Source organism: Saccharomycodes ludwigii, chromosome IV (assembly GCF_020623625.1).
Source record: "Saccharomycodes ludwigii strain NBRC 1722 chromosome IV, whole genome shotgun sequence".
In the NCBI taxonomy this organism is placed as follows: Eukaryota; Fungi; Ascomycota; class Saccharomycetes; order Saccharomycodales; family Saccharomycodaceae; genus Saccharomycodes; species Saccharomycodes ludwigii.
Genome location: NC_060203.1, coordinates 1,159,374 through 1,179,899, shown reverse-complemented (window position 1 = coordinate 1,179,899; position 20,526 = coordinate 1,159,374). Strand labels below are relative to the sequence as shown.

The 20,526-nt window shown below is 31.4% G+C and overlaps 8 protein-coding genes across 8 annotated transcripts; 2 read left to right on the top strand and 6 right to left on the bottom strand.

Moving 5' to 3' along the window:
* Positions 1–693: 693 nt before the first annotated feature.
* NET1 (Net1p) lies at positions 694–5,508 on the top strand (the record flags this gene model as incomplete). The annotated part of the gene is made up of 1 exon (XM_046078144.1): positions 694–5,508. The coding sequence occupies one exon, from the start codon at positions 694–696 to the stop codon at positions 5,506–5,508; it is 4,815 nt and encodes a 1,604-aa protein (XP_045934531.1).
* A 227-nt stretch (positions 5,509–5,735) lies between these two features.
* On the bottom strand, positions 5,736–9,380 carry SMC3 (cohesin subunit SMC3; the record flags this gene model as incomplete). Its single annotated transcript, XM_046078143.1, has 1 exon — positions 5,736–9,380. The coding sequence occupies one exon, from the start codon at positions 9,378–9,380 to the stop codon at positions 5,736–5,738; it is 3,645 nt and encodes a 1,214-aa protein (XP_045934530.1).
* Positions 9,381–9,885: 505 nt separating this feature from the next.
* SCDLUD_003588 (AEC family transporter) lies at positions 9,886–11,223 on the bottom strand (the record flags this gene model as incomplete). The annotated part of the gene is made up of 1 exon (XM_046078142.1): positions 9,886–11,223. One exon carries the CDS (start codon positions 11,221–11,223, stop codon positions 9,886–9,888), a length of 1,338 nt encoding a protein of 445 aa, XP_045934529.1.
* A 709-nt stretch (positions 11,224–11,932) lies between these two features.
* On the bottom strand, positions 11,933–13,201 carry SCDLUD_003587 (AEC family transporter; the record flags this gene model as incomplete). The annotated part of the gene is made up of 1 exon (XM_046078141.1): positions 11,933–13,201. One exon carries the CDS (start codon positions 13,199–13,201, stop codon positions 11,933–11,935), a length of 1,269 nt encoding a protein of 422 aa, XP_045934528.1.
* A 603-nt stretch (positions 13,202–13,804) lies between these two features.
* Positions 13,805–15,592, top strand: JEM1 (Jem1p; the record flags this gene model as incomplete). The annotated part of the gene is made up of 1 exon (XM_046078140.1): positions 13,805–15,592. One exon carries the CDS (start codon positions 13,805–13,807, stop codon positions 15,590–15,592), a length of 1,788 nt encoding a protein of 595 aa, XP_045934527.1.
* A 237-nt stretch (positions 15,593–15,829) lies between these two features.
* On the bottom strand, positions 15,830–17,431 carry APE3 (aminopeptidase Y; the record flags this gene model as incomplete). The annotated part of the gene is made up of 1 exon (XM_046078139.1): positions 15,830–17,431. One exon carries the CDS (start codon positions 17,429–17,431, stop codon positions 15,830–15,832), a length of 1,602 nt encoding a protein of 533 aa, XP_045934526.1.
* Positions 17,432–18,085: 654 nt separating this feature from the next.
* SCDLUD_003584 (uncharacterized protein) lies at positions 18,086–19,150 on the bottom strand (the record flags this gene model as incomplete). Its single annotated transcript, XM_046076676.1, has 1 exon — positions 18,086–19,150. One exon carries the CDS (start codon positions 19,148–19,150, stop codon positions 18,086–18,088), a length of 1,065 nt encoding a protein of 354 aa, XP_045934525.1.
* Positions 19,151–19,526: 376 nt separating this feature from the next.
* On the bottom strand, positions 19,527–20,231 carry PSF2 (DNA replication protein PSF2; the record flags this gene model as incomplete). The annotated part of the gene is made up of 1 exon (XM_046078138.1): positions 19,527–20,231. The coding sequence occupies one exon, from the start codon at positions 20,229–20,231 to the stop codon at positions 19,527–19,529; it is 705 nt and encodes a 234-aa protein (XP_045934524.1).
* Positions 20,232–20,526: the final 295 nt, after the last annotated feature.

Sequence of the window (20,526 nt, the reverse complement as noted above, 5' to 3'; positions counted from 1 at the left end):
ATCTATGTATAAAAGTCAATATTAAATAATTATATATGCTTAATGTTAATTAACCAACGTAAAATAATACACATTATTATTAGCTCGTCAACTCGATCTGCTTTTCCTGGTATTGGTACATTATCACAGAGCAAATGGAAAGCGAGTCAGTTTTATATTCGTAGGATTCGGTATTCAGGTATTGCGGATTATACTCGCCCAAAAAAAAAAGAAAAAGAAAATGGCTTTATAAGTATAATTTTTTTTTTTCTTTTTTTCTTTTTTCTTTTTTTTTTTTTTTTTTAATAGTAAAAATTTTTTTTCCCTTAAGCTTTTTATTTCTCATTTTTCTAAGTAAATAATGTTTTTCAACACGCATCTTCAATGATAGTTGGAGGTACGTTGTATGTATATTTATATATATATAAATAAATAAATGAATAAATAAACAAACAGATCGTACTCACAAAAATTATTATCTTTTTATTTCTATTTTTTTTTTTTTAAGTAGAAGATAATCTTGTTATCTTTTCATCACTGCTTATTTTTTCCTCTTTCTTTCTTTTTTTTTTTTTAAAATAAAAACTACTCATTTTATTAATTTGAAAACACTAAAAAAAAAAAAATATACAGACCACATTTCAACAATTGTTTAATAAGCATTAACCGTATTAATTTTTATTAATTTTTAATTTGAATTCACGCATTGTCAAAATGTCTCAATTGTACAAATTGCAAATTGTTTTGGTCCCGCCTAGTTCAAGATTTTCAATTATTAATCCCACCCAACATAACAATGGCAATTCAGCAGCAAATTCTACTGTAATACAAACAATTCCAACTTATACATCTGATCTGCATAAAAACAATGGCAATACTGTCAATGCCAATGTTAACACGATCGGTCCTTTTGCCAACAATAATAACGGTGGGAATAACAAAATCGTTAACAGAAACAATATTAACTCTGCGAGTACTAATATAAGTACGAGAAGCGAATTTGCAAGAGAAGGTGATATACAAGCTGCTCATTATATTTTAAGAGCCAATCCTAATCCAAACTTTTCCCCAAGCACTTCAGGTGTGTTTAATACTTCTATAAATCCCTTTATCACTTCACCTGCTCAACCCGCCTCTCAAAGGTTTTACAAGAAATTTTTGCATTTAATAAGCCCAACTAAATCTCTATTTCAGTTGAGTGAAGAAATTATTGCCAAATGTTCTAAGTTGTACCCCAATTTAAAATCTCGTATTGATATTATTTCTCTTCAAGATTCTGATGAATGTGATCTAGATCCAGATTTTACAGTGGGTGAAATTTTTAATTTTAATAACACTGTTTATGTAATTTTAAAAGGTGAGCTGGAATTTTTTGATGATGATGGCAAAGGTGTTATTGAAAATGAAGCAAATTTATCCCCATACCAGTTGAGAAGAAAAAGAAAGACAGAATCGGATGGCACACCAGCTACTATTAATAACCCATCAACCGATATGAACCATATCACGGGTCCACCAACCATAACTATCCAGAAAAAACGTAAGACCAATGATAATAATAGTGATGATCAAGTTCAGCAGCAAACATTACGTATTTCTACACCATTAGCAAATGAGATTTTCCCATCCAGTCGTATTATTACTACTAATGCTAAAATTCAAAACAATAAACCGTCTTCATTGACCTCTATCAATGTAAATATCGAAAAACCAAACGATCATGACTATAATATAGATGATCTGTTGGAAGATAGATCTATATTACCACCACCGCCACCACAGTCACCACCAATACGCATTAGTTCCAGAATTGAAGCCAAAAGAATAGTAAGTTTTACTGGCGATGAAGATGCTGTTTCCAGATCTGAACAAGTCGATCCTGACAAAACAAAAAGGACAACCCCAATGAAATCACCAAATGCTTATCTTACAAATAATAATCGCAATAATAACAACAATGCTAATGGTAATAGTAATGGTAACAAAACTTCCATTTTTAATGCGACACCAAATAGATTCACTATGACTGGTCAAAGAGTGGTTAGTGCCAATAATACCGTCATTCATAATCCTTCAAATCGTGTTGCTTCCACACCTTTAACAACACATATTCAGCCGTGGAATGATACTACCACCAAAAAGGAAAAGAGAATTACCAGTGGGATGTTGGTTATACCTGAACCAAAAATAAGTGAAGTTGAAAGGGAGATGCAAGAGGGACCGTCTTCTCCAGCTGGAATATTACCTTTAAAATCAGATAGAATTCCAATGAAAAAACAAGCTTATATTCAAGATTTGGAATATGCCTCTCCATCTTCTTCTTCCTCTTCCTCTCCATCTTCTCCTCCCCCCCATCCTTCTTCAAATACTTTTAGAACTACTGACCCTACTGTTGCCAAAGAAAATCAACAAAATAATGTTATTGAGAATACCAGCAATACCAACGATAAGAAAATTATTGCATCACCTCCCTTACACAGGGGCTCAACTTCTAGCGATGAGTCTGTGAAAAGAACGCCAATGGGTAAACCAAGCATAGATGATATGGATAGCCCAACAAAAAAGAGTAGCGTCAGAGACAGTCTATCCCAAGATGAAGTTCAATTGGCCAAATTACCAACTGTAAGGAAAACATCGATAGAAGAAAAATTAAATAATAAGCAAAGGATACAAGAAAATGAGGAAACCGTATCAGGAGAACATATTGATGGCTTGAATTTGAAAATGGTTGGATCAGATAACAACCAACAACCGGAACAATCTATTAACGTAACCACTAGGAAAGAAGATTTTTCTGATAGTGATTCTTCAACTGCTGCAGCTAACGACTCAACAATACACTTAAAAAACAATATAAAAAAAATAGACACCACCAATTTAATGCAGGATAATGAAACGCAGGAGGGGGGGAAAAAGTATCAAGCATTTGATATTAGTTTACATAAGGAAGAACTATTAAGTATGCTAAATGGCAACAAATTTGTTATTCCTCCAAAATTGAAAAGGAAAACTAGAAATGTCGAAAATAATGTTGGCGCTGAAAAAACAAGTTCTTCCAAAAGGAAGCCTTATACAACTATATTGAATATTGATTTGGATAACAGTAAACCAGATCCTAGAAATATTTTACCGAAAGGAACTTCAAGGAGCGCTGCTAGAAAAGCAACAAAATTAATTACTAGTAATAAGGAAAAGACAATTGATTCAAGTTACGATTCTAGTGCAACCTCCTCAAATTCACCTGAATCATCATCCTCTTCTTCCTCAGAAAGCGAAACAACTAGTGGTAATACGAGTGACGATATTACTGAAGACAGTTATACTGATGATGAAAAGAAAGCTGACACTATTAAACAATTAAAGGATTTGAATGTTAATCCATTAAAGGAAGACATTAGAAGGAGTAGTTCTTCTCCTCCTTCTATTCTACCCTTTCAACAGAAGACAGAGCCCATTACTACTAGCGAGAAGCTTCCAGCTACCACCAGTATAATTCAATCTGGTACCAAATCTAATTTTGACTCGCCAAAGAAGTCAGGTGTAGTGGTGGCTGGTAACGTTGAAAAATCTTTGACTGGCGATGAGAAGCCTCCCGTTAAATCTCATGATGTGCCAAAAACATCTAATTCGACAAAAAAATCTACAGCGGAATACGAATCTAAGAAAAATGAAATACAAACAACAAATCATGTCGTTGCTTCTCCGGATGCCTCCAAAAAATCTATAGTAGAGACTACTAACAAAACCAGTATTAAATCCATGGCACCCTCTGTTCATAAAAAGCTAAGTGTTCCGTTAGCCAATAAAGGTAAGAAACCAGCATTTGACAAATCAACCAAAATTGGTGTTAAATTAACTAACATTGATTCAGACTCAGACTCAGACTCAAGTTCTAGCTTTGATTCTGAACCTGACTCTGACTCTTCTAATGATAAAGCTTTTGTTGCTAAAAAGTATGCAGTGCAACTTCAGCAGAATAAATCTAAATTGGGTACCAGGATCGGTTTGAGGGAATCAAACAATAATCAATCTGGTGTAAAGAATTATCCTAGTGCCGAAATCATTGATGATTCTGATGATGGTTTATCCACTGAATCTGAAAGTACTACCGGAAGTGATGATAGTGGCACTGAATCTGAGAATGAGCATCTTAATTATCTCAAAAAAAATCAAGAAAACGAGTTAAAAAGGAAAGAACAACTAAAAGAATTAGATTTGAAGAGGAAAAAAGAGCTTGAGGAAAAAAAGGAAGAATTGAGAATAAAAATCAGGGAAGCCGAACGCTTGTCTCGAATCAGAAAGAGGGAAGAAGAACTGGCTAAAAATAAGGCTAAGAAAGAAGAAGAACTGGCTAAAGATAAGGCTAAGAAAGAGGAAGAACTGGCTAAAAATAAGACTAAGAAAGAAGAAGAACTGGCTAAACAAAAAGAAGAAAAGGCGGTTCAATATAAGGCGGAAATGAGGACAAATAAACAAGAACAGCAGCAGGAGCAGCAGCAGGAGCAGGAGCAGTTGGAGGGGAAAAAAAAAGAGGGGACAAAATTAAGAAAACAAATTGTACAAGAAGAACTTAAGAAAAAGGCAACACAAGAAACTTTGCACAATAGTGGAAAAGGGAACCAGATAATAGAGGAAAAGAAAAATACTGGAAAAAAAAGCCAAAAAGAAGTAAACAAAATGATTGATACTGTAAAGGAAAAGGAAACAATAAGGGCTCCAAAAAAAAATGAAAAAGCTTATAAAATTGACACTGAAGATAAAATAACTTACATACCCAATACTGAAGAGAGTATTCCAAACAATTTAAATGCAAATTCAAAAGTTGAGTCTTCAATACAACCAAGCCATGTAGTTAAAGAAAAAAATCTACCATTAGAATTTGACTCAGACTCTTCACAAGATAGCTCGGATGACGATGATGAGGCTGAAGAAGAAAACAAAGGGAGGAATAAACCTCGTAGGGGGATTGTTGCTAAACCCAAAGGTGCTGTAACTAGGATAGTTCCCACTAAATCCGCATTTGAAACGGATTTTATGGATGATATACATGATATTGCACAATCGACTCAGAAGAATAATAGTTCGCCAGTAAGGGAATCTCCATCTATTCCAAAACCAATGAATCCAAGCGTATCATTGAAACGAAAGTTAGCTTCTCCAACTTTAAATAGTAACAGCAGATTAAAAAAAACCCGTTCTTCATTAAACACTCTATCTGATTTAGCTCAACGTGGTGTTCCAGAAGTCAAAGAAAAAGCTAATAATACTGTTGGATCGAAGAAAGTTTCCAGCCCCCTTATTGCCAGTTCGAACGAAGAAGAATCAGATTCTGAGGATTCTGAGGATTCTGGGGATTCCGATGATAGTTCTAGTGATGAGAGCAGCAGTAATGACAGTAGCGATTCAGATAGTAAAAATAATACAAAGTTTATTAATGCAAAGGGCTTGAATAAAAGAAAAAAGAAATCTAATAGCGGGTTTGCTTCATTAATTAAAGACTCAAAGAAGAATTCCAGTATGGTTTTATAGAGTTAATTTTTAGTTATTTTATGTTCATTATCTACTTTCTTTGGCTTTTTGCGAGGGTTTTAACTTTAATTGATATCAACCTTTCCCTCCTCCCCTCTTACTTCTGTATGTTTTCCAATATTATCGAGAATCTAAAAACCGGATTAAATTATGTATGTTTATAAATAATAAAAATATATGTAGCAATATATGTTAGCAAAAACAAAAAAAAAACTAATAAAAATAAATTAAATATCATTAATTAAATTATCGTTCCCGCCCCTAATAAAATCAATTGCATTTTCTCTATCAACTTCTGCAATGGTTGATAGTTTATTTTCGAATTTAACTCTGTAAAAAGTATCAGCGACATACAACATATCAGTTCTAAATGTGGTACATATAAACTGAGCATTTTGAGACAATTCCTTAATGGTGGCGGCAACAGATGTCCTGTATTGCTTATCTAAAGCGGCATCAATTTCATCAAATAAATAAAATGGGGCTGGGTCAACTTTTTGCATGGCCAAAATCAAAGCAATAGCACAAACTGTTTTTTGACCACCGGATAACTGACTGACGTGGAGTTGTTCATCTTCTTTACTGTTAAACGAGACTTGAATGGCAACACCCTCATAAATATTATCCACTGATTCATCATCACTCATGTTGCTATCATTATCCATATCTTTTTTACGAATAATTAATTTACCCGTACCCCTTGGCACTAGTTTTTCAAACATTTCTGTAAAATTTTCAGCAACTTTCTTAAACGTAGCCTCAATAGCAGTAACCTTTTGATGCTTTAAAGTATCAATTAATTCCACAATGGAGTCCCTTGATTGATCTAATTCTTTTGCCTTTTCTTGTAATTCTTGTTTTTTGTTTAAAAACTTATTAAAGCTTTCGCCAGCTCTTTTATTGACATTTCTATATTTCCCCAAATTTCTCGTGACTCTATTTAGCTTTTGAACCAATTCCTCTGTTGTTGCGTTTTCGTATTTAGTAAAGGAATCTTCCGGTAAAAACCCCAATTCTCTTAGTTTATTTTGTAAAACATCGCGCCTAGAGGAAAAATTGGTTTTCTTTATCATACAAGTCTCTGCTGTTTTTTGGTAATCTTCTAATTTTTTGATTAATAAGCGTTGTTGTGAATTTGCCCTTTCTAAAGTTTTTTGATTAGTAACTTTTTCTGCTTTTAATTCATCTATCTCTTCAAGTATAGAATGTAGCTGTAAGTCCAATCTTTGCTCCCTTTCCGATATGGTAGATATTTCCAACTCTACTCTCTTTAGTCTTTGTTTCAACTTATTTACCTCAAAATCATCAGCAAAATCAACACTTTTTTGTAGGTTTGAGTACTGTGGTTCCAATTTGGATTGCAATTCCGATTTAATAGATTCTATTTTTACTTGGATATCGCTTAACGAGGCTGTAACTTTGTTTAACTCAGAATCTAACTTTGGTAGCTCATTGTTAATTTGATTTAATTCCGTTGTTTCATCATCAGTTAATTCCGTCTTAAATGTTTGATTCATATCGTTTTCTAGTCTTGTAATTTTTTGACTAACTTCTAACATGGTGGTATTCAATTTTTCAATTTTAATAACCAAACGCTTTGATTTTTCTTCCAATATGTATCTTTGTGATTTGACCTTGTTTGATTTGCTCCTATACCTTTCAATATCTATTAGCATGGTTTCTTTTGTAAGGGTTTTAGTTTTCAATTCACCGTTAATTTGGTCTGTTTCATCGTCTGTCTTTTTTAAAGTATCAGCCAATTCAGCCAATTTACTTTGGGCCACTTCGTAGTCTTTTCTTTTGACCTTTAACTCTTTCATTGAGGTTAATCTTGTTTGTTTATGTTTATCATTAAAACCACCCGTTAAAACACCTTTTTTATCTGCTTTATCGCCATCTAAAGTTATAGCAGTTAGCTTGTACTGTTTGGCCAATCTAACACCAGAAGTCAAGTCCTTAACAACAATGACCTTCCCAAAAACCTGTTTTACAGCATTGATGTAATCGCTGTCACAATGTATTTTCTTCATTAATGGAACTGAGAGTTCTTCATCTGGAGGATAACTTATATATTCATTGTTCAATCTGTTCAATGGCATAAACGTAACCCGTCCCGCTCTAGATTTAACCAATTCGCCCATTAAAATACTCGCAGTATCTTCGTTATCAACAACAACATGAAACAAAGAGTTGCCCCCGATAGTTTCGACACATGTTTTATACTTTTCATTATATTGGATCAATTCACCCAAAGTGCCAAAAACAGAAGTACCATTTAAATTTAATCTTTCTGAAATTTTTTTTACGGCTTGTAGCCCATTAGCCAAATTTCTATCCATACTTTCGTTAACAGATCTTTGTGCTCTTTCTATATCTGAATCTAAAGACGTTAAAATTGTTTGATATTTTTGTTCTTCTCTCCAATATTCTTTTCTTTGATCAATCTTTGCATAATATTTATCTCTCAAATTTTCAATATCTTTATTTAGGGTTTCTAATTCCCCAGTGATATGTGGTCCCTCTATTGAATCATGTAAATCTTCAAGAACTTCGTCTATTCTATGAAGCTCCCCCTTGAATTTTTCATTTTCAGTTTCCAACTCAGTTTTATCCTTAACAATATCATCGTATTTTTCCCTTAAAGTGTTAATTTCACTTTGTATCCAGGCATTTCTTTCCTCTTCATCAGAAAATTCGGCATATCTGCCTCTTTTAGTAATTAAATAACTTTGTCTTTGTTGGAGTTTTGAAATTTTGTTTGTTAACTGTGTTTCATTAGTCAATCGTTCATCGTAACTTGGTGCCAAATGGTCGATAGTTTTTTTTTTCTCGGCAATCTTGGAAGCTAATAAAGTTAATAAACGTACATTTTGCGTATTAGATTTTTCAATATATGTTAATTGAGATTCCAAATCTGCCTTTTTAACATTTAAATCTGCTAGTTCTCTAGCCACTTCTAATTTTTCAGATTTTAGTTGAAGAACATCGGTAGTTTCTTTAAGTTTCAAAGCTGTATCCAAATTACTTAAATTAACCTCAATTTCCCTGACCAAAGTTTCCCTTTTTTCTAATTCAGATATATATTGAGCAGAAGAATCTACGGTATAAGAATAACTACTTTCCAATTTTTCTATTTGATTGGTAACTTCATTTAATTCCCGATCATATAAAGTATATTCAATACATTTTTTGTCCCTATCTAAATTTTGAAATTTGTTCAATTCTTCTCTTTCGTCTTCCAAATCCTTTAATTTGCTAGCCAACTCTTTTAATTCATTAGCAACTCTTTTTCTGCCAACTTCAGTTTCATCCATTGTTTGTAGTGAATCTTTTAGTTTTTTTTCAAAAGTGTTAGCACCAGTGACCTCTTTTAGCAATTCTAAACGTTGATGATCTTTGGCATTAGTCAAAGCTACAATTCTACCTTGTGGAACAATATAGTATGGGTTAGAAGTGGAAAATCCAGCAGTTTCCAATAATCCCTTAACTTCTTGTTTTGTTTTGGATTTCCCATTTATAGAATATTCATCTTTTTTCAAGCCAATTGTTCTTCTGATTACAACATCATCTTGACTTTCTTTTGATAGCTGTGTATTTGAAGAAATGTGTATTCTACCTGAAGAATTATCAAAAACAATTTCAACATAAGCACTCATAACAGAACCTGAGCCTTGGTGAATTAAACCAATTCTTTCTTCTCTAGTTAACCTATCAAAGTCATCACTAAGAACAAATCTAATTGCTGCAAAAAAGTTAGATTTACCTGAACCATTACTACCAACTAAAACATTATGATGCGGTGAGATATTATTGATGATGGTTGTATTTTTATAAGTTTTAAAGCCTTGTATAGTGATTCGTTTGATGTACATTATTCACTAAGCCACCAGTGTGTTGGATTATGTAACTTTTCTAAATTATAGATTTTGCAATGAATAAATCTGTTTTTTGATTAACATAAAAAGGGAAGATAAGAGAAGATGAGAAATATGTATATGAGTGTATGTATAAGTATGTCTTAATTAAAAAAAGAAATTACAAATTAGAAAACTTAAATATGTATCTGTATAAATGGAGAGAAAAAAATAAAATAAAAAAAAAAAAAACGCGTTTTAAACTTTACGCGTTGTATATCACGTGCCCAGGGTAGCTTTCATATGCGATAAAAACAATAAAAGTATGAATTAATAACAAATATGAAAACTAAACACAAAACATTAAAATATAATTTGAAAAAGAAAACAAAAAACAAAATTAAAACAAAACATGCAAAAAGTTTTTCGGGAATTGGCCACATCTCACTCAATGTATATAAGTGCTCTCCCCTCCCTACACCACAAATATGACCTACCAAGTCATTAAAAGTAAATATATTAATTACACACCGGCCCATTTTAAAACGGACATAGCAAATATAACAACAAAAATGCTGACCGGTAAAACTAAAACAACATAGCCCCAAAACAAAATACCCGCCATTTCTGCTTCAAAAAATTCATTTAATTGAGTAATTTGTGTTAGTTGGATGGCAGGTGGAGAAACAGTTAAAATAAAACCGACAACTAGGAAAATTGGGTCATCCAAAATAGAAATACCAATAAATTTAACACAGCACGCAATAATAGGTAATAAAACCAAAGAAGGCAAAATCATACGCCCAATTATAGAAGCAAAAACCAATTTCTTATAATTAGGGGACCTCTTGGCAGACTCATCATCAGCCGGGTATAAATTGGAACCCAAAACGATCAAAATTAACGGAATGGAAACAGATCCCAATTCGGTAATGGCTGAAGACAAGGTATTGTTAATAAAACCATTGGCGTGGAAAAACTCATGTTGTACAGGATGTACAGAAGCCACAATAACACTAAAAAGCATGGCATACAATGGTGGATTCATAAAGGACCTAACTTTGTTAATTGCACCTACAATTTTGGATTTAAATTTGCTAAATACAGAACTGCTTGTACTATGTTCAATATAAATGTCATCGTTTTTAGGAGAACAAACATTATCCAGGCCCTGATTGTAGTAATCTCCTTGATTATCAAAGTCATTGGTACTAGAAACGCCAGCATGGCTATCCTCTTCGGAGATAAGATTTTGAGATGATTCCAACAAGGATGCAGTTCGCTGATCAGACCATCTCATTAATTTATTATACCCCCAGGACCATCTTAGCACTTGTCCAATCTGTTGGAAAATCAATAGATACAAGATACCCCTACTGGCCACATTATCTCTATTATCATCTGGAATTTCATCCCAGGTCAAGCCAGGCAAGGTGTAAGCCAATGATAAAGTTAAAGAGACGGGTAAAGAGTTGCTATTACCAAAAATAGAGTTTGCAATAACAAAGTTGGTTTCATCTACATCAAAATGGAAAAACTTGGAAATGAAGAAGCCCGAAAAATATGAAATACTAGTGGTCAAGGCATAAAAAAGTGGAATGATGGAAATTTCTAATATTTTAGCAACACTTAAACTCTTGGCCAACTTGCTGAAAATCAAACACGGGGTGAATAAATCCACATTAAGCAAAGATATATTTTTCTGACCTGATTTCGGTAATAATCCGGTATATGCACATATAAACCCAGCAAAACTGACTAACACTACTTCTACAACACTTTCAAATGTTACGTATGATAAATTGGGTATAGATAGTCCTTGATGTGCACCTGGTGGCGCTAATGTATCTGTTTCTGACATCTTTAATTATTGATAAGTAAACGTATAGATTTTGCTTTGATTATTCGGTGTTTAAAGTAGCTGATGGTAGGGATTTTAATGGAAAGATTTATAAAAGTAATTTTTTTTTTTTATTTTTTATTTCTATTTTATATTATTTTTTTTTTTTTTTGAATTATATATATATATATAAGGGTAAAGTTTTGTTTGATTTTGTAAGTAAAAAAGCAAAAGGAAAAAAGGAATTTAAAAAAAAAAAAAAAAAAAAAAAGAATTAAACAAGTAAAAAAAGCATGTGAATGGAATGATAACTAAGCCTTCTTTTTTTGGGGGGTGGGAGGCATTTTTTATATTTTATAATTTTTTTTATCTCTTTTCTTTTTTTTTTTTTTCTTTTCTCTTAAAAATTAAAATGGTGACATTTTTCTAAAAAACGTGGTGGAAATGCTTATCTTTTTGTGTGTGTATTAAAAGAATGCAACAATCTCAAAAAGATGAAAAAGGCACCATGCAAATCACGTAAAATATATAACTGTTTTCCACATTCACTTCGTACGAAAAAGAAAGAAAGAAAGAAAGAAAGAAAGAAAAAATAAATAAATAAATTTTGTCCATTACTTAATACCCGCCTTTCTCCGACCATATCCACTCGGTATTTGTAATCACGTGTACACACAACCACTCATTTCAAAAAGTAAAAGTAAAAGATAAGATAAGATAAGATAAGATATCATGCTTTCCAGTTAATTGCGCACATAGAACTAATAACCGTAATTATTGTCATAGGCAATGTTAAAACAACATACCCCCAAAACAAAACTCCCGCCATTTCAGCTTCAAAAAATTCGTTTAATTGTGTAATTTGTGTTAGCTGGATAGCAGGTGGAGAAGTACATAATAGAAACGCACAAACCATGAAAATTGGATCACCTAATATCGATACAGATGGAAGCGTTTTGCAGCAATAAACAACAATAGGTAAGATTATAATCCAAGGTGTAAGCATTCTACCTAGTATTGAAGCTATAATCATTTTCCTATAATTATGAGTTGCACTTTGCGTTTCATTACTTGGATATAAGTTTGAACCCAAAACTAATAAAATTAGTGGGATGGAAATCATTCCCAATTCACTAATAGATTCTGAGAGGGTATGCTGAATAAAACCATCATCCACATAAAACTGGTTTTTCAAAATCGGAATGCTTGCTACTATGATACTAGAAAATATAGCATATAATGGTGGATTCATATTTGACTTAAACGTATTCCAAATTCTATACAGTTTGGTGTTATTAGTGCCAGAGTCCACATTACTATCAATGTCACAAGTAGAAGAATCTAAGGATAATGTAGATGTGTCATGATTGCGAACTAAATTTAAAATAGATCCATCAGGATATACAGTTTCCTCTCTCCATCTTAGCAATTTATTGTAGCCCCATGACCATCTCAACATTTGGTCAATTTGTTGGAAAATCAATAGATAAAGGATGCCTCTGCTAGCGACTTTGTCTCTATTGTCATTCTCTATATGATCCCATAACAAGCCTGGTAATGTATAAGCTAAGGATAAAGTTAAAGAAACGGGTAGTGAATTACTATTGGGAAAAACACAATTACCAATTACAAATCCGGTCTCATCTTCATCTAATCCAAAAATGTGAGACCATAAATGACCTGTCATAAAGGAAACACTGATTAGTAACGCATAAAATGCTGGTACGACAAAGATCTCTATAATTTTGGTAATACTTAAGTTTTTAGCCAACTTATTAAAAATCAAGCATGGCGTTAACAAATCAACGTTAATTTTAGATATAATTTTTTGTGCTTCCCTAGGTAACTTACCACTCCATGCACATATAAAGCCAGATAAACTAACTAGTATAACCTCTAATACAGATTGAAAGGTTATAAATGATATTTGTGTTAGTGAAAAGGAGGAACTGGTAATATAATGTTGAGTATCTGTTATTTTTTGAATTAATGCATGCATATTTTAGAGTGATTGGTGCTTTATTTTATGCGTTAAAATGACACAAAATAAACTAACAATAATTAAATAATAGTTATATATATATTTTTAGCAATAGAGATAGTCATGAAAATAATTCAAATGTTTTCCTTTTTTCCTTTAGGAGAATATTGGCCTCACACATATTCAAAGGATTAAAATAGTTGAGAAAAGACAATCTTTATCCAAACACCACCACAATTTGTTATTAATTTTTAAAAAAATACACGTAAAATTTAAAAATCCTATTCTAAAATGGCCTTCGTTTTCGGTTATTCGGAATACATACACACTCGGCTATTTAAAGAATGTTCTAGAAAAGTAATAATAATAATACAGTATTGCCATAAAAAAAACTACTTAAATACGTGTCGAATTCTCTTTTTTTTTTTTTTTAATTAATTATTGACTTGAATGTATTAGACTTATTGTGATCAATTAACTATACAACTAATACAAAATATTACTTACATGACAATATAGTGATTTACCAACCAAAGAAAAAAAAAAAAACAAATTGAATTTTAATTATAATCGTTATTGTATTGCTTACCAGGAAAAGTACGCAACTTACTCAAAATAAAAATGGTAACTTCCCCAATACTCAAGTTTTATCTGTTGATACTTATTTTCTACAGTGAATTCCTACAGGTAGTAACCGGACAAGCTGTGAAATGTGACAAGAATTCGATTGAAAAGGAAGTTCAATCTATATCGTCTACAGACAGATTCAATAGAATCGTGAAATACATGGAAGACACCGGTTGTAATTTTAACAACAAACAATATTATGAAGAAAATTTATACAAGTTGGGCTTAAATAAACTATCTAATGATGAGGAGTTGGAAAGTATATCTATATTCCAAAAAATTAAAGACACGCACTGGAAGCATTTAGCCAAGGAAAGACTAGATAAATTGAAGTTGCTTTTTGGCATTAATGTTGATGGCAATTTACCAATTTACGAAAAATATAAAATTTCGCCATATTCTAAAGAAATATCATTAGAATATGTATCATATCTTTTGAAAAATATTAATAAGTCACTTGAAGAAGAGGACGACGATGAAGATGATGAATTAAATATCTATTTAAATTCTCAGCATATCGTTAAAGTATTGCAAACAATTTTAGACAAACACAGGAAATATTTAACTATTGAAGAGAAACTTTCTTACTATGAAGTTATATCTATTTTGCAAACGTTCATTTTAAACCAACAGCAATCTGCTTTAAATAATTTAAGAAAATGCATTGCTATAGATATGGATTATAAACCGTGCATTGCGCTATCAAAATTAGTTTCAAAAATTGGTAAAATCAATCCAAATGTCGCTTCTGTTGAAGAAGACGAATCTTTTTTCTTATTTAATTATGATAAAAAATGGGCGCAAAAAACCATCAAGTTTTATACAACAGACACTTCAATAGATAGGAAAAATAAACAGTACAAAAACAACTATGATTTGATAGTTGGATTACAAAAACAATTTTTCAGTCAAAACCAATATTTAAATAAAATAACCAAGATCAATTTCAAGGAAACAGAGTTACTTAGGTTTATTCATACTTTATTGACAATTGCATACGATACAACAGGAGAAAAGGAAAAATCTCGAACTTTTTTGAATAAAATAATTGATTTAAAGAAACAATATAGCAGAGAGGAAATCGACACAGTTTGGAATGTTTTTTCTCCTCATATAGCATTACATCTAATAAATAAAGAATCTAAACATATTTCATTGAATGATATAGTCGGGTTTTTCAAAAGTAAAAAAATATGGGATAAAGATCCAAATGAGTTTAAAAATCATTTATTTAAAATTTCTATGGCCCGTTATCATAAAAAATTTGAAGTTGAACAAAAGAAAAATCAACAACAACAACAGCAACAACAGCAACAACAACACCAACAGTTTTTCCAGCAACAATTTTTCCAACAACAACAGCAACAACAGCAACAGCAACAACAACAGCAGCAACAGCAAAGTGGTATAGATACTGAAAAAGATTATTACAAAATTTTAGGAGTTCCAAAAACTGCAAATAAGAAAGAAATTAGAAGTGCATACTTGAAGATGATCAAGAAACATCACCCTGATAAACAAAAAAACGAGGAAGATAGAGAAAAAACGGAAAAGCTGGTACACGACATCAATGGTGCTTATGAAATATTAAGCGATGAAGACAAGAAAAAACAATATGATTCTATAATAGCCGGTGGTGGTAATGGTGGTCATTCTTTCCATGGCAATAAGGGGTCCAGCGGTGGTTATGGTGGAGGTAATAATCCGCTTAACATGTTTAAACAAGCAAATTTTAAAGTTAATCGTGATGGAAGAGGTTTCGGTGGCTTCCCATTCGGTTAATTATGGAGGTAACATGTTAATTTATAACCTTTTGGATTATTTTGTAAATAAATATTAAAAAAAATATATATATATATATAAATTTGTAGATATTATTTACCTTTCAATTTCAATACTGCAGGGAAGAAAGAAAGAAAGAAATAAATATATATATATATATATATATATATATATGTATGTATCTTTTCTCGAAAAACAAATGTCTTATCCATTAATAATTCACCAAACACCACAATTTTACATAACCATAGATGGCCCTCTATACTTGAACTGTGATTGATGGTTGACAGCACTTAAACTGGCGATAGTCTCATTATTAATTTCTCTTTCTGGGAAACCATCCAAAGATCTGGCATAAGTGGCAATAGAATGTGCAATTAGCTTTGTATTAGTTAAGAAAGCATCAAAGGCTAGATTTGAGACATCATCACACAGAGAATGGTAACATTTATCTAAAATCTTACCATTGTCAGTGTTTACACCCTCAGCTCCAGTAGCAATACCACCACCTGGAATGCCATTTTCGATGAAGGCAACATAATCCGATCTACCATCAAATGGAATCAAAGAATAATTTAAACCATGTGAAGTATAATAGTCAATGTATAAATTCTTCAGTTCCTCACTACCATTAGGGTTTACCTTATTATTAGCGTCATAAACCTGATACTGGTAATTTGGAGAAGCCATCATATCATAATCCATGAATAATCTAAGCTTAGAATTTTCTTCAGGTGTCAATTGATCAACATAATAAGTAGAGCCCAGCAAGCCCTCTTCTTCAGCACTCCACCAGGCAAAACGCACCTTATTTTTAATCTTAAAAGAAGTCAAATGTTCAGCTACGGTCAATAAGGATATGGTACCAGAACCGTCATCATTAATACCAGGACCAGCTTCAACACCATCACTGTGAGCACCTAAAGCAATAATATTATCTGGATCACCATGTTTGGTGTCAGCAATCACATTCTTGGTCTTGATGGTATCGACATAAGAGTCAACAGCAAAAGTTAAAGAATAATTATTTTTGCTTGCGGCAATAGAGGCAATCAATTTTTCACCAACCTTTTTAGAAACACCGATGGTAGCAACTGTGTGGTTATTTGGACTACCTAAAGTACCGTTTAAACCATCATCTTCCTCAACATTATCGTATATCACAACGGCTTTAAAACCATGCTTACCAGCTAATTGACTTTTATCACCAAATGGACATTGCCCTCTAGAGACTAAAGCAATTTTAGCACCTTTTCCTCCGTGAATATCAGAAACAAAATCGGCATCGTCACATCCCAAATTTGGAATATGAACCAATTCCCCGGTGAATTCTTTAACAGGGGGAGTTAAAGAAAAAGGTTTAGCTGTTGGAACTTTGGATCCATCCTCATAGTTTAATTCGAAGGATTTTACTTTGCCACTGATAGCATCGAATTCTTGTAAAGAAACATCATAGTAATCCCTATGTTTATTTAAAACACTCAAAATGTAGTTAATGGAAGCCCAATGACCTGGAGATCCAATGACTCTTGTTGGATGACCGTACTTTCCAATTGACTTTTTGGAAATGTTGTATAGATCCCAAGCACTACTGTTAAGCTGCTCAGTAGTGATTTTTTCTTGTAATTTATCAGTATCAACCATAGGTTTCATGAAATAAGGTAGATGTGGCCATAACGAATAAGTATCTAAATTGTTGATATCGGGAGCAGTAAATTCTTCTTGTTCCTTGTTTAAAGCAAATACAGTTTCTAAGTTTTCAAAATTTGGAATAACCAATGCATTTGATACGTAGGAAGTCAATAAAGTTGATAATATGAATAAACCTGATGCCTTCATGGTAACAAGCAGACTCAATTTTTTTTTTTTTTTATTTTTTTTTTATTTTATTTATTTATTTTTATATTTTTCTAGATTAGTAAAGATTTAAAAGAAGGAGGAAGATGAGAAAAGGAAGGAAAGAATAGGTCCTTTTTTTTTTTTATGTTTAAAAGATGTGTTGCTTAAATAGTAGAAATAATGGGAATAAATGATAAGAAAGAAAGCAAAATAAAAGAGAGGGGGAGGGGGGGTGAAAGGATGGGGACAGGAAGAGGGAACACAAATACGAAGATTGCAAAGAGATAATAAAACGAGAAAAACAAAATCCATAATAAATTTAAATTCAAGTTTGCCCTTTTTTTTATCTGTCCGTTCCTTCTCTGTCCGTTCCTTCTCTGTCCGTTCCTTCTCTGTCCGTTCCTTCTCTGTCCGTTCCTTCTCTGTCCGTTCGTTCTCTGTCCGTTCGTTCTCTATCCGTTCTTTCACGGAGAAAACCGAAACTATATCTCAATATATTAATAAAAAAGGTAAAAAAAAATAAATCTGTGTCACAAAATCTTATTAACCAAACTAGCAACAAAAATAAAATAGAAACTAAAATAAAAATTAAAATAAAAATTAAAATAAAAATAAAAATAAAAATAAAGAAAGATAAAATACCTCAGCCAGTTTTCAATATTTAAGTCTTAATCTAGTATGTATTTGTTTATACTTTTGCCTGAACCTCATTTTTTGACATCTAACAGTTTTCTCATCTCTTGTAAAATAAAAACCACTTGAATCATCATTATCTATTAAATCAAATGTATAATTATAATCCTTGGTATTATTATTATATTTGCTGTAATAATTATTTTGTCTTTCCGTAATTTGTTTATCATAATTACTTAAACCTCTTAATTTCAGAAAATCATTAATTAATTTAGTACCATTATTACTTAACACACTATTTCGCTGATACCGAATAAGCTTATAGTAATAGGACCGTGGATAAATTCTTGTCGAGAACTCAGCAACACTACTTTCATTATTCCCAACATTCTTATCAATATCATAAATATTATTAGTTTCTTGTTGATACAAAGTGCCAATAGTTTTATTTCCATCTCCACACAAGTCCTCGTTATATGCTTTACCTGCTACAAAAAATTTATTCAAAGCTATTTTAGAATTTGAACTGAAACAAATAAAAACACTATCGACATTTTTATTATGTTTTTCAGTATAATTATTAGCAAATAAATAATCTTCAAACCCATTGTTGACGCTTTTTATCTCAGTGTTTATTATATTACTCTCTTGTGTATCCCCATTAAATACATTTTTTTCTTTGGCTATAATATTATTAGTAACTAGAGGCAAAGAAGGTGTTGTAGCTATTTCTTTAGTAGCGTTGACTAATTGAAAAAAATTGTTAACTTTGTTACTAGACTGAGTACCAACTTTGTCTTTTATACCTGTTAAAAAATTATGCCTAATCAGTTCATTATTTAAACCAGTTTTCAAAACAACATCGCCATAATATACAAGCTGCCAATCGTTTTGAACTTCTGCAATTAAAAGATTTTCATTTTTATTATTTTGATTTAGTTCGTCAATGTAATTGTTAACATGATGTAACGATTGGTGTGCGACTTTCTTTTCTCTTTTTTTTATCAACGTTTTTATTTCCTCTTGCTTGCTGTTATGTATTTCAGAGGTCAGCTTTTTACCTAAATCAAAAATTAAAGACATCATTCTATTATCCTTTTATTTTTCTTTTTTTTTTTTTTGGTCTATTCAACTTTCTTATTTAACTTTAATATTATTTTATCTAAATATCAAAATCTATTACATACACATATATGTTTTTAGTGAGTATATTTGTATTTATTTTTAAAATAATTGTGTAATATTATTAAAAAAAAAAAAAAAAAAAAAAAAAAAAAAAAAAAAACTTTAGTTAATAGTAAGCAATTCACTAAAAAATGCTATTTATATTTATGAATTTATAACAATAAACTAAAATAACACGACTTATATAAAAGGATTTTCCTTTTTATGTCATAGTTATATTATTTAATAAAAGTTTTTCAATGTCTAATAACGAGTATATGCTTGTTATTGAATTAGATTAAGGATTTTGTGTCATATTAGAACTAGCGCCAGGTTCGGACGTGTCCATATGCATATCATAATCTTCTCCTAATCCTGCCGCAGTGTTTTTGTGTAGGTTTTTAAACATGTCAGATATTTTTGTAGCATATGGTCTAATCTCATTAATCTCCATCAGGGATAGGTTATCCAGTTGCAGATGACTTTCATTTAATATAGCTAAACCATTTTGCACTTTGGCCAATCGTATTTCTCTTAAGTCTTGACATCGACTTTTTAATAAGTGAATAGGATCGGTTAAATCATCTGGTGCTTTAGTGAAAAGAATACATGCAATAACTAGCCAATTCCATGGCAAGGAGCTAAATTTCATGGGATTTTTTAATTCAAAATCAATATATTTATCTAAACTGGAAACAGTTATCCAATTAGGTGCTATAATATTACATTTCTTTTGCTCTTTTAATAAAACTGCCATCCATAATGGTAGCTCTGTACTTTTCATTGCAATCATATTATTGACGTTATAATCATTGGTAGTGATTAATCTCCAAGGTTTAATAGGATGACTATTTTTCGAATCAGGATCATAATTTGAGCCTTGTCGATACTGTTTTCTTTGTCTTGTAGTGATACGTGGAAGTATCTTTATGGGTTCATTTTCCACTATAAATTGGATTTCTTGAGGTAAAAAAGTATTTTGCAGTGATTCAGGAAATGACATATGCACTGTTCTTTTGTATATATATAACTTTTAAGCCTTACAAGCCTATCATTATTATTATTATTGAATATTAATGGAAAATCATTTCGAGTTCTCGTGCAATGTTTCGAAAATAAAGTAAAAAATAAAGTAAAAAATAAAGTAAAAAATAAAGTAAAAAATAAAGAAAACACGTGAATAACTTATAAATCTGTAATTTCGGATACTCGGTGAAATTAAAAGGACTTTACGTGTAATTGTTCTGGTTTCTCAGTACTTAATCTTAATAAACGTATTAATTTTTCATTATCATAAA